Here is a 13,751-nt window from a genome sequence, read left to right as displayed (position 1 = left end):
GCCAACGGGGATGCTCCTGGAGGGCTCGGGGTCCCCCTGGTCCTTCTGGAGATGCAAACCCCACCGTGCCCCAAGCAGCCTTCGTGCAGGAGCGGTGCAGCACCGAGAGGTGCTGGCAGGCAATGTTCCTGCTCCTCGGGGAGCGCTCCCCAAATTACCCAACGTCCATGTCTGCTCTCTCCTCTCCTTTCCGAAATTACCCCATCGATTACTTTGAGGAGGGCAGGGCTGTCCCATGATGGAAGTATCCACCTGCTGGGCTCAGCTCCCCGCTCTCCTTCTCATTCCTCCTCTCTCCAATGTGAAACAGAAGCACTGGGGATGGACACTTGAGTTTTTAATAAAAGTCGCCAGAAAAAAGGTGCTTTTGGTGAAGGTTTAGGAGCCAGAGACATACCCATCGCCCCACGAACTGCATCAGAGATATTGCAAGCGATGATTTTCCTAAAATCATTACTGGATGCAGATTATCACTGCAGTATTACAGCGCCTACAAATCCTAGCACGGCGCAGTACAAGCGGCAGCAGCCCGATAAAGATCTCTTCTGTCTGTCAAAACGCTAAGCTGGACGTTTTCAAGTTTTAATTGCCAGGCTGCAAAATACAGACCGGCTTCCTCGGCTGTAATTGCGTAATTTATGTGAGCTCGTACAGCGCAAATGTCACTTCCTCGGTAGTTTTTCCCTACTTTTCCCTTTTTTTTCAGGCTCAAAAGCAACCAGTGCCCCTGTAAGACAGGGGAGGAGTTGTATTAAGTGGTGGTTATGAGTTGCAGTGGTAAGGTGTTGTTAGCACGTGCAGTCGGACATCAGCGCCCAGCCCGAGCACGGGGGACGCCAGCCCACCTGCCATACAGCAAGTTTGGTGAGTAAGACCCATGATTAAGTTAAAAATCTGTAGCCTAATCGAAACGCTTTGTGCCTGCAACGTAAAGCAGGGAGCCAGTCCCTACATGGACAATGGCTTGGATCAGCAGAGCAGAAAGCAATTAAACTCCTCTGTCATCAAGATGTCACCCCACAGGCACGAGCGCTGAGCTGGCCACGGAGGCTGCTCTCACGCATGCCTGGATCCCCTGAGCTCAGCTAATCCTGGTTACAAAGATCTCGCTGAACACCACGCGGCGTGGTGGGGGACACAGCCCTTTTTTTGGGGGGGGCCTTAACCCAAACCGAGCCAACCCCGCTTCGCCAGGCTGCAGGTGAGGACGAGGTAAAAGCCCTCTGCAGGTTTCACAGCAGCTCCGAACCAGATGTGAGAGAGCTGAAGGGAAACGAGGTGGGGAAACTGCCCGAGCAGTCACCTCCCCGGGGCACGAAGCTGCTCCGTGGGACTCAGCTCCGAAACCCAACCAACAGCTCTGACACCACTCAGCCCGGCTTTACACCTAGGAGAGCTGAACTTGGGCAATTTTGTGCTCAAACCTAGTGAAAATCTCTTGTTACCCAGTGAAAATCTCTTGTTTTGGCTTGGTCACTTCAAGTCAGTCTTTCCAGGCATGCTTCAAGTGAATCCTTGCTCCCCAGTGCAGAACCGAAGGGTGTTTTGAACCGCAGGGTGTTTTTGTTGCCCCTACACTCAGAAATCAGCTTCGCAACTCTGCACCAGGGCCCTGTGGCAGGAGATGCAATACTGCGATGGCCTTGAACAGCAGCCAGCAAACAGCGTGGAAGGCGGCTTTGGTAACGGGGCTCCAACTCCCCAGGCCTCGGGACAAACCACACGGCGATCACGAAGCCCAGGGGCTCGGCTGGCACGAGGGGCGGTCGTGTTCTGCTAGAAAGAGCCGGGCACATGTGCAATCCAGGCGATTCCTTTCAAGAAGACAATTTAAGAGGCCTGATTGCTTAGAGAAACACAAGCAAAGCTCTTGTACCATGTTTATTGTGGCTGCTGGAAAGCTGGAGACCTCTTTTGGCCATGGAAGACCTGGCCAAGGAGATTTGAAGACCCACAGGGTCGCCTGCATCCCCTCCTGAATTTCCACGGCAATAGGAGAGCAGCGACCTGGGAAGAGTCTCCCAAAAGCAGCGCCAGGGAGCTGTTGGGTAAGGAACGTGCGCACATCCCTGATCTGGCCGCTGAAACGGCTGCAAGAGAGAGAGAGCCGACGGAAAACTTTCCTGAATGACTTGTTCCAGCTCAGCAAGCAGCTACACGGGAACAAAGGCAGGGAGTCAACGCAAGCCATCCAGAAAAGCGCTCTTAAGTAAACCCTAAATGGACAATTAAGACGCAATGGTCTGTCTCCAAAGAAAACTCAGAGCTTTGTTTTTCCAGACAAAGGACCTGGGCCATGCAGGGAGCCCCGGAGAGCCGACCCTACCTGTCTCCAGAGAGGGGAGAGGTTCCTGCAGAGACTGAGTGGAGAACAAGAGAACAAGCCCTGGGGACGGGCAGGCACAGCCCAGCTTTTTGTTTTTTTTTAAGAGCCACAAGGCTCCTGTTCTAAATAAGGCTTCAATACCTGCTTTTGAACAGTCCCACCACCAGGTGCCCAGCGGCACCGCTCCACACACTCTGTGGGGTCTGTGGGGAAAGCGGCGCGGACCCACACCTCGCAGTCCGAGGTCACGGGGAATTTATAAAGAGGGAGACATCAAAGGGTGGTTTTGTGACACTGAACACCCCAAAATCCCAATTAACTCGGGCACAGCCACCTGGCTCTGGCGCTGCTGGAGGAGCCGGCCTCGTTTCCTGCACTCCTCTCGCTCCTTTTTTTTTAATCCAGGGCTTTATTTCTCCCCCCCCCCCCTTTTGCTTTTCCAGGGAGCTAAGGGAGACCTGCTCATTAAGCCTACCAAGAGGCAATAACCATAAAGCCTCCGCTCTTTACGCCATACGCCGGGTGCCACGAGAACCTTACAGCATCGTTAGCTGGAGTTTAATCACCACAAACTCCCACCAATTTCACTGCTAACGAGGCCGGGCTCCTCGGCGAGGATTTACCCTGATGGCCAACCCCCACCACCTCCAAAGGCTCACAAATCAAAGGTTTTCAGGCAAAAGGCAGGCTGGCGTCCCAGCACAGTCCCTGTGTGCAGTACAAGTGTTCAGAGCAGTCTGGTAATCAATTAAAAACGTAGCTATTATGCAACAATTACCAAAACACACGATTCCTTTTTTTTTTTTAGCACAATAACCCAGGAGGCCCCTTCCACTCCAGTAGTTTTGACGCAATGACGGCATCCCTCGGAAAAGAGAAGTTCCGTTTTTGCAATTATTGGATTTTTTGGGGCCGTTCCTCATCGCAGGAGGGCATCCCAGCCCCCCACCGACACCAAGAGCCAGGAACTCACGGAGCTGTGCTGCCCTTGTTAGTCAGCATGGCGCTCTTGTACCAACCCTGCCCATTCATCCCCTGCCCAAAACAGTTCCAGAAGAAGCCCAGCAGCCCCTTCCCCTTCCTGCTAACACCACGAATCACCCAAATCCTGCCCGAAAAGTCATCGTAGCGTTTCCAGAGAAGGTATTTCTTCTGTAACTCGGACTAGGAGGTGAAGTGATGGCAGCAGACAAGTTGGAACAACGTCCCTCGAAGCAGCGGCACAAAGATAGTGCTGCGCTGGCAAGTTCGTCGCCAAAAAAACGTAGGTACAAAACTCCAGGTGGGTTCCCTTGTTCTGGTACTCGCAAGCACTCGAAACAGAGCTTGGGGAAAAGGCGTTTTTATGTTAAATTAACGCCACCGCCCCCCCCAAACCACTCCTCTTTAAAAATAGCAACTCTACAGCTTACACAGGAGAAAAAGACGCCTTAAATTCAACAATTAAGTCAGAATTTAACTCGGCTCCTACAGCCTGAAACCAGCCCTTTCTTACCAAGTCTACCTTCCAGCACAGCTGAATCCGTTAGCAGATACAGCAACCAAAGTAAGTCAAAGACAGGGCAGAAAAAGAAAGGCAAATATTGGGATTTCTAAAGCGCAGGCAGAGGAAAGCAAACCCTCTTAGCTCTGTTTTCAGAACACGTGGATTTGCTGCGAAACGCCATTTCCAACAAGCAACCCCAGTCAACAAAGACGTTTCCCATTCTGCCTACGTCCAGCGGAAATATTAATAGCTTTAATAATTATTAAACCCTCTCCCTACAGAAATTGGGCGGCACGGCTCAGCAGCTGCACGCAGACAGTTCGCAGAGCCCTCGGCCTGGCAAGGATCCCATGAAGCCATCCCTGCTCACAATTCCCTGGGCGATCGTCTCACGCACGCAACACCGCTCGGTTTTTGCAGCAGGGTTTTTACTGCAGCCATCAGATGAGCTTGTTAAATTGGGAAAGGACTGAAAAAAAAAACACACAACAACACAACAAACTGGCAGCAGGAAACTGAATCATCCAAAATTCCCAACTCTGCTAAAGGTGAACGGCGGTTCTGTTTTTCCCTAAAGGCTTCACTTAAACACTTTGATGAGCCAAGGCCCATTAAGGAGTTTTAGATTCTCTGAGATTAATATTTTAAAAGCCATTCCTCTGGTACAAGATACCTCGAGAGAAGGCTTCTGTGCCTCCTCCAGAAGAGGAGGGAGGCTCGGGACTGTTCACTAGATGCTGGCGATGTGGTCACCGCTCAAAGGAGACCAGAAAGTTTCTGAGCATCCTAAGGAAAACAAATTCAGTCGTGGAAAATCACTCGGCTTCCTAACAACCATCTTAGGAGGGAGCTTGTCACCGATTAGCCTTTCCAGGACGACACTGTTTTGGGGTTATTTTGACAAAGTTGGGTCGAATTTCCCCAAAAGGGTCACGGCGACTGCGAAGCATTTCTGTTCCTCACCCCTCGCACCCTTAGTGGCCTTAAATTCGAAACCAGCAACCGATAATTCCAATAAACTTGGATGAAAAGATTAAGGATGAGCTGTTAAACGTAGGAAGGACCAAGAGTGGTTCCCTCCTGGGAGCAGGCCCATGTGCTTGGAGAATAATGTGCTCACCATGGGCGTTCACCAGCTCCTGGGGCCGTCGTGCTGTGTCTGAGCGCTCCTCTGAGCCGCGACTCCGCACCTTACCCTGCCCAGCTCCCACTTCTGAGCTCCGATGAGGGTCAGCAGCAGGAGAGGGCTTGCACCACCCTGGGGTGACTGCAGCACCTCTGCCACCCCTACTGCCATGGAAACAGAACCCAAGCGTTTGTCAACAAAGCATCCCGCGCCCTGGCCACCAAAGCGGCACTGCCCGCAAGAAAGGAGCTCGTGGTGCCTCCTCCTCACCTGCTGCCCTACAAAAGCTGCCTACGGGCAGTCCTGTACCTCTGTCCTTTACCTTTACGGGTGTAAAGCACACACATGCCTGCTGCTTTGGTCAAGCTGAAGGTGTGGATGGAGAGGCAGCCCTGGTTCAGAAGGCTGGGAGAAGTCCCACGGTTCAAATGAAGTTTTCCCATAATCGGCAGCATTAGGTCGATGTACTACTGAAGGAGTTGTGTTTTTTTTTCCTGTTGTTTTAGCCTTTGAACTACACAAAACACTCCAGCATTAGGAGAACACTCTGCTTTCCCAAAATAACACAGACAAGTGTGTCACGAGAGCATGTCTGCACTCCCCCTCGCCCCTATCATAAATAACACAACCTCCATCACGCTGACAACGGCCGCGCTCCGCCGCCCCAGGCTGGAGGCTGCGCTGTGCAAGTGATGCAGAGGAGCTCGGATCCCGATGCAGAGCAGAGCCTTGCTCCATCTGCCCTCCATCAGAGCCTCTCCTCACCGAAAACATTTCACCTCCAGGTCCCGCTGGGGAGCACAGCTACCATTTTCCACTTGGGAGCAGAGGCGTTGGGTTTAGCGAGCCCGTTCAGGTCTGTAAGTACGGGTGGCACTGCACGGGCACCTCCACACCAAGGGGTTGCAACCCAGGGAGCCTCAGACCTTAGAAAATGTTCACAGAGCAGCAGGAGACACAGAAAAAGGAGAAAGATGGGTGAACGACCAGGCTACCAAACCAACTCACCCTGCTGGGAAACTCGGAGACTACGGCTCAGGCAGAGCTCACAACCACAACCTTTATGCTATCCTGAGAAGCACAAATTCATTTCAATGCCATTAATCAAGAATGCTTAATTATCCCAATATGCTAGCTAGCTCCCAGCCTGCCTAAAGGAAAGGAAGAGGCAGGGATAGGGATCCTCTTACACGACACCAGTGGGTCTCGCTGTGCACTGAGGCTCTCTCCAGCTCAGCCTCCGAGCACCTTGCCAACAACAGTCCTAGGAAAACGCTGAATGGGTGCAGTCAGCCAGAACCCCCAGTTAAAAATAAATATTTTAAGTTACCTCCAATAGACCCGCTTTACTGTGCTCTTTGCCAATTTGTAGGTTTCCGATTACTTTGATTTTTTTTTTTTGAGGCTATTTTGCTTTCACCCATGGGGCGAAAAAGCCACCCAGACACAAAGAGAAGCTGGTTCGGCGCAGCTAGGAAGCTGGCTGCACAAAAACTGCCTGAAAATCTGCAGTTTGGGCAAGCTCGTGGAAAAAACTGTCAGTTTGGCATCCCAGGCATCATATGTAAGGATCGTACAATTCACCTTTTCAGCCCAAATCAAGGTAACGGGGCTTTTACAACCCAGATGCGACTGGGAGCAGCTTCACCTGCCCTGCCACGTCGGGCTGCTGGTGCAAAGCCAGCGGAGAGGTTTCGTGCGGTAAAGCAAGAGATCAAACCCAGAGCAACGCCGGGTTACAACTCAGAAACCAGGACCGGTGAAATTGCAGAAGCTGCCAGTGGTTTCTGACCTAGTTTTCACTGGAGGAGACTCAAAGGAGCCGGGAAGAGCGAGGCGAGGCTGAAGGTGCTGAAATTCCAGCACAGGAGTTTTGGGAGGGTGAAGGGGATGGCAGCGAGGGCCTGAAAACAGCCCAACTGCAACGGGGGCCGGAGGGAGCAAGGATGACAAGGTTTGGGAGCTTTTGTTTAATGATAAATGATTTTGGAGGAAGGAGGAGGGATGGGAGGACTCGTATGGGGTGGCAGTGAGGAGTGGGCTCGCTGAAGGATGAGTGTTGGGGTCGTGGCACCTCGGTGCACTGGGTTGGGTTGTGGGAGGTGGGCAGGAGCGGTCTGAGAACAGCACGAGCTGATTTCTGCAGGCCTGTCGGTTGCCTGGCTTCTGAGAAGGCGAACTGTGCTGCCAGCCACCTGCACTGCTTTGCATAACGAGAAACATTGAAACCCCCCCATGCGAGGGAGGCAAGAACCGGAGACACCGGGGGCCCGGCACAGCGATCGCAACCCGTGGGTCTCCTCCTGCTCCTCTCCTCATCCACCCCGCCAGCCCCACGGCCCCTCCAGGCCTGGTTTTAAGGCTCCTTAGGGAGCAGGACGTCGCTGGCCCGCACGGCAGATTTGGAAGTGACCTTTGTACCCAGCGCAGCGTTTCCAAGCTGCAAAGCGCGGGGAGAGACGGCGCTGGCGGCAATTAGAGGAAGGACGCGGCGGCTGCACAGAAAACCCACCTGTCAGGAAAGCGAGCCATAAAAAAAAATAATAAATAAATAAAAATCAGGAGCAATTCTCCGCGAAGGGCAGCTGTGACGGCAGCGGCGCTGCCAGCCACTCTCAGCGCCGCACTTATCGCGCAAGGCAAACAGGAGCCACCAGCAGTTAATGAACAACACGGCCCCGAGGCCGGAGCGGAAAGAGCAGCTTGCTCCCCTGCAATCTTTTAATGAAAACCCAGCGATTCCAGCCCACCGCATTTGCTTACGAAAGCCCCATTTATTTTCGGCCCCGCGAAGCCGCGGCGGCGGCTGATTCACTCGCCGATGTGCTCACAGGCCGGCTTAGGGGAGCTGCTGAAACGTCAGGGCGATGCTTATCATCCACGCAGCTTTACTACTTTTCTTGCAAGAGAAAAACAGAGAAAGGCAATTTAGAGATCAGGATTGACTAACTCGTCCAACCATCCCGGGACGGATCTCACCCAACGCGCACGCTGCTGAGCCTAGGAAAACAAGCCTGGGCCAGTTTTCTCCCTGTGCCCGACTCTGTCCTCTTTGACACTTCAAGCCTAATTAGCAGGGTGTCGAAGCTGTGCTTAAGACGCTCTTTGGTCGTTCCTCACCAAGTCAGAGCCAGGATCCTAAAAGGATCCTAAAAGGATCCCGGAGAAACCCCACCAACGCCCCGTGGGGCAGATCTCCCTTAAAAGCTGAAGCTTTTTGCTCTTGGGTGTCGGGGACACCCAAGTAGAGGTGCCCTGATGCTGGCTGAGACTCCGGGAACATGAGCATCAGTGGCACCACGGCACCATTTTACCACCTCCCTACCTTTGTGGGAGAATAATCGATAAATTCAGCCCAAACAGCAGCTTTCCCATCACAGAGGGAATCTACAGATGAAAAAAAAAAGCAGCTGAAAGCACCAAATGAAGCAGCCACGGGGTTTTCTGCCATGCCGTGCCCTCCCACGTCACTGCCAGCACCTCCCGGCCAACGCCACCCTTCGGGGCGCTGGCTCCGTCCCAGCAGCTGCCCGAAGAAGCCGGCGCTGAGTTCTCCGAGGTGCTCCCTTCCCCCAGGCAGGCAGCCGGCGAGGAGCACAGACCCCGCACTGTTCCAGCCACGGCTTTATTTGCACTGCCAGGCTGGTGGGTAACAAACCCGCTCCAAAAATAAAAGCGACAAACAGGGGAAGAAAGAACACACTCTTCTGAACTGGCAAAAATCTACCCCTAAAAAAAAAATAATTAAAAAAAAAAAAAATCAGATGTTTCTCCGCTCCCCGCGAGGACACCTGCGAAAGTTCAGGTTACAACACATGCCAAAAATGAACACAAAAATGTTGCAGATAAGAGGAATAAAAACACACCACCTCTGCCGGCCACAGAGCTGCAGGAAGGCTCCCGGGTGCAAGCCCAAAAGCCCCGAGAGATATCGGGCATGAGGACAGAGAATCTCTTTGGCCTGATGGAGCCCGGGCAGTTTGTTTAATTCCTGCATGCGGTGTGGCCGCTGAGCAGCGCTTAATTGGCTGCCCAAAATTTGGGGCTAAATATAACAATCCGCCCGAGCTCCAGGTCCTGCTTAATTCTGAGGTTGGAATAAAAGCGTGCTTCTCCCTGCCTTAAAAGTAGCCTGAACGACGAGTAACAGGCCTCGAGGTTGTGTTAAACGGCCCTAATTGTACAGGAGCTCCACGCAGGCGGCACCTCCACGAGATAAATCGATGGGAGATGAAGGAAGGGTCGCAGAGCCACGCCGGGCACTCGGCACCAAGCCCTCGGCGCTGCTCTCTGCAGGTTGGGAAACCTGAGCAGTGCTACAGGTGCAGCGCAGCAATCGTCGCCGTGCCGCTCTGGTGGATTACGAGCAAAGTCCTCGTTACGTCCGTAAACAATTTCCACATCGAGCCCTGGAAAAAAGCTCGCGAGTGCTCGCAACCGCGCTGCGGATCTCAAGCAGATCCGAGAAATCCCATTTATTTTTACACAGGGTACGAACGATTTACCTGTTCTGTCATCTATTCCCTCCCTGTTTCCCAAATTCAACTACAAGCTGCCTCCGGAGCAGAGCTGCATGCTCCAGGGCCCTCGGCCTGCTCCCAGACTCCAGGCTGGGAGAATTGGGTGACTTTGGGTTTGGTTTTACCCTACAACTGCTCATATTGTGATTTTCCTTCTCCTTCAGAAAGCCAGGCTTCTGGAACACAGACGAGCACTGGTGGCTGGCTGTTACCTGTGTCCTCTTCATCAGCGCCAGGGTACACGGACCCACAGCAACGTGAAAGGCATTTTAGAAAACATTTTTGCTTTTTTGTGCATTTTGGAAAAAAAATTGCCTTCTTCTTGCATTTTGGAAAAAATAATTTTGCTTTTCTTTGTGTTTTGGAAAAAAAAATTCTGCTTTTCTTTGCATTTGGGAAAATTTTTTTTTTTTTCTTCTTTGTAGGCAAAAAAAAGAAAAAGAGAAGTAGCAGCTACTTCCCCACCGACCCCCTGAGGCCACCGATAGCTGAGGTTCTTTTATCCTGGAGCCCCTCCTGTGTCAGAATGGGGCTGGGACCACCCGGCCGCGAGGTCGCCGCCACGCGCTGCAGAGCGGCCAGCCGAGCTCCTCCACGCGTCTTAAGGGCCTATTTCTGGGCGCGCGGGAGGTTCTTAATTCCACGGGAGGTCACGATTCGGGCTCGGAGCGCCGTGGAAGCGCGGCCAGGTGCCGTCAGCATTTCCCCGAGCCATCTGAGCGAAGCAGGGACGCAGGAGCCGCGGGTTCAAAGAGCTGCGGGGCCCCGGCTGTCGTCAGCAGCGCGTGCATCGGAGGCTGCCCAAGGGAAGGCGGCCGCCCCATGACTCGCGGCCGCCCCACGCTCTGACCCGCGTGAACTTCTCCCTGGCTTTGGCTCTGAATCACGCCTTTTTTTTAATTTTTTTTTTCTTTTTTACCGCGCCGGGGAGGCGCTGAGTCGAGGCGACCCGATGGGGCCCGGCCTCACCACACCTCCGGTGAGCAGCGGACGCCCAGGGAATGACTTCAAAGGAGCAGAGCTGAAGCTCTGGCTGCAAGCGAGGGCTGCTCCCCTCCCTCAGCCCCGTGGCCAGGTGAGCCCAGCGTGGCCACCCGCCTCGGAAGGCTCCCAGCACACGATTTCCGCTTGCCCAAGCTCGGGCAGGGCGGAAAAATTCGCCTCCTCGCCACCCCGCCCGTGCTGGGCTGTGAAAAATTGATGCTCCGTGCGGGGTCTGGAGGGAGAGGAGGGATTTAGGGCACCGTCTGCACGAGGCTCGGTCCCATGGGAGGGGCAGAGCCGGGCTCGGGCACCCAGCTGGCTGCCCTGGCACCGGGGGAACAGGCGCAGAGCCGCCGCCGCGTGGGCAGGGGTGCGTGGAGGAGCTGAACCACAACCCGTATCCTTTGCATACCACACGGCCAATTTTTCTTGTCATTCAGATGCGCTCAGGCCTTTTAAATCTCCCTGCGGCGAGCTGCACGGGTTAACAACGAGCAGCCAACGTGATTTCTTTCCGTTTATCCACGGTCCTGGCTACCAGGAGGTCTGGATTCATTTTCAGTACCGAGCCCAGCCTCAGCGCCCCTCTCTGCCCCAATTTCTGCTGCCTTTTGCAGTTCCTGAAGCCCGTCCTGCCTGCAGGAGCTCCGTGTCCTCTAGGTCCAAGTTGTTGTCGACTTCTTGAAGCCTGGGAGGAACTCTCAGCTCTTTGATTCCCAACACAGGCACTCGTTGGGTTTTCCTGGCCCCGACTCCCCGCACCCAGAGCCTGCCTTTTGCACGGCACCTTTAACCCTGCCCAAGGACCTGGGGGAAGAGATTCATGCCCTGCCATCAGCCTTCCCTTCCCCTCGGTGTGCTGGCACCGAACGGGCTGGGATTGTCCCAGGGGAGAAAAAGGGTGGCACGGAGAGCTCGGCAGGCTCGGCGCTGCCAATTCCCCCGTCCCCTTCTTTTTGGGGGCTGCGGGAGGCAGGAACGCAGCCCGCTCCGCTTGCTCGTGGAAAGCGGGAGCCAAGAACAACTGCAATCAGCGCCGGAGCTGGAGAGGTACAACAAAACTCACCCAAACATCAAGTCTAGACACTGAAATGTGGAAATATGATTCAAGCAACCACAACTGGCACGCAACGGATCGATCGCAGCCCGTCGCGGAACAGGCCCTCGGTGAGCAAGAGCACGGACCGAAGATTAAATTAACGTCTTCCCCTTCTTTTTTAGAAAAATATGGATCCTCCGGGCATCACGGCACAGGGCGAGCTGGCGTTTCTTCCAGCCTGCTGGGCGGTTTGCTGGGCCTTTGAGCAGCGCGCCTGCCCTCGCTAAATGACGCTAATTAGCTAGATGTGCCCTCCCAGCACCGGGCCTACACGAAGCAAACTGCTGCTCCAAGGTGCCTGCCCTCTCATCCAAGGGTGGCCCATCAGCTGAGGGGCAGGGGGCTCCAAATACCCCTGCCAAGCAGCCGAGGGGATGTTTGCACTGACAAAAGCTAAATCCTACAAGGTTTAGGCGAGGAGCTGCTCTTAGAAAGTTTCAGGGCGCTCGCTAATCCCATCCCACGTGGACGTAAACCCCCAAAATCTCTGTCTGCCATGAAACCTGTGGCACAATTCGGAGTGGCTGATGAAGCCAGAGGAGCAATTCCAGCCCCGCTTGCAGCACCAGGCTGGGATCAGGCTGGCAGCCACCAGAGCCAGCCCTCTCCCCGCGGTGACCTACTTTTCCCGTGGGAGGCATGGCCCGGGCCCGCAGCTGGAGCCACAGGTTCCACGCATGGCACGAAGAGGCTCTGAACAAGGAAAATGTCTTGGTTTGCCCCAAAAGCCTTAGGCTGAGGTCTTCTCTCGGTCCCGAAAGGCGAGGGCAGCTCCGGTGCCGCGCAGAGGGTTAAGAGCCGTGGGGCTGGGAAGGCTGGAGGCGGGCGGAGGTGGGCAGCTCAGCGGAGCCGTGCTCACAAGTGGTGACCTCTTTTCAAGAGAAGCAAAGGCTGGGTTCTTGAAGTTAAAAAGGCACAAATCCAAGGTAAAGAAAGGAGAGAGCAGGCGCGCGGGGCGGTGTTTTTGCTCGCCTGCCTCCTGGCTGGAGCGGGTTGGGGTTTGGACGGCCGCTCCCCCGCTGCAGCGGCGCCGCACACCGCCAGCCTGCTGCATCCAGAAACAACTCTTAAGGAAAAAAAAAAAAAAGCCCCAAAAGGCGATGCTGGGTTACCACGGCGTGCAGAAGTTGCCTGATGTACGCTGGACGTTTCCAAGCAACACTTGAGCTACTCTAGAAAACTCTTATCAGCAAGTGCAGGCTCCTCTCCTGGCCAAGGTGGCTGGAGAAGCCTCCCCTGGATGCACCCCGGACAAAATATTAGCACAGTCCCCGTCAGCAGGAGCTTCTTCTCATCAGAATTAAGCTCACTGCAGATAATGGTGCCTCCAGAAAGGGCATCAACCTGAATTATTCAGAAATAATTCGAGCTCAGCCTTCGGGGGGTTATAGGACTTGCCCCCAAGCCCAGAGCAGGCAGCGTGTTCCCTCTCCGGGGTGTTTGGCACGGGATTTCCCACTCGCAGCACCTCTCCGAAGCCCACCCCATCCCGTGCAGCCCCCTCTCCTCCTGTGTGTGAGCAGCAGAACCCCTCAGTCAGCCGAAACGTGCTCTTTCTCCCGCGGATTAGCTGGCACACACACACACACACACACACACGAGCGTGACGCACGCGGCCTGTCCCTGCCCACCCCGCCACGCACAAACGCCGGGATTTGGGGAGGTTTTACAAGTCACAGCCAGAGCCAGGCACACAGGAATCTCTCCGCAGGCGACGTGGAGCAGGCTAACGAGACCCCAAACGCTTCCCCAAATCAAGCACAGCAGCAAGAGGCTCTCGTGCCACCCCCACGGAGCCGGCACGGTGTGGGGAAGGTGTTTCAACAGGCACCGAGCTCTGCCAAGAGGCGCTATGACAAAACCCAACTGGACAGGCCGGAGGGATTCAGAAGGAGCCCGATGCTGTAGGATCACCCACCAGTCCCAAAAGGGCACTGCGAGGTGGGCTGACTGCTCCTTGGGGGTATCTGACACGTATTTTGTCTGACCTGCTCCAGAGCAACGTAAAAAATTGATTCATTTCCACCTTTGGTGCTGTCTGAGTTCAGTAAGAAACCTACTGCGGAGCGAGCTGGCCAGGAGCACGGGTTTAGCCTCGGAATCACCAGGATCCAGCTGCTGGATCCATTGATATGAGTGCCAAAACACTCCTTAAAAATATAAAAATCTCAGGGGTTAATCCTCAGGTTCGCTTCCCCCCGAGCTGTTGA

At 54.4% G+C, this 13,751-nt stretch overlaps 2 protein-coding genes across 4 annotated transcripts in view; one reads left to right on the top strand and one right to left on the bottom strand.

The window, feature by feature from the left end:
- UBA52 (ubiquitin A-52 residue ribosomal protein fusion product 1) overlaps window positions 1-13,751 on the top strand; it is a 112,907-nt gene that overhangs the window by 84,722 nt on the left and 14,434 nt on the right. The gene's annotated exons all lie outside the window — the stretch shown is intronic.
- The window catches only part of ELL (elongation factor for RNA polymerase II), a 48,413-nt gene that overhangs the window by 30,205 nt on the left and 4,457 nt on the right, over window positions 1-13,751 (bottom strand). Inside the window, exon 1 of one of the 3 annotated variants that reach the window (XM_072029198.1) lies at window positions 4,933-4,956. The exons of the other annotated variants lie outside the window; for them this stretch is intronic. Coding sequence (XP_071885299.1) covers window positions 4,933-4,935 — 3 coding nt within the window. The 5' untranslated portion in view covers window positions 4,936-4,956. Of the gene's footprint in view, window positions 1-4,932; window positions 4,957-13,751 lie in introns of those variants that run through there. 3 annotated transcript variants of the gene reach the window in all.

Source organism: Anas platyrhynchos, chromosome 29, assembly GCF_047663525.1.
Source record: "Anas platyrhynchos isolate ZD024472 breed Pekin duck chromosome 29, IASCAAS_PekinDuck_T2T, whole genome shotgun sequence".
NCBI lineage: Eukaryota > Metazoa > Chordata > Aves > Anseriformes > Anatidae > Anas > Anas platyrhynchos.
Note: the sequence above shows the minus strand (reverse complement) of the source record. Positions and strands in the feature narration are given on the sequence as shown.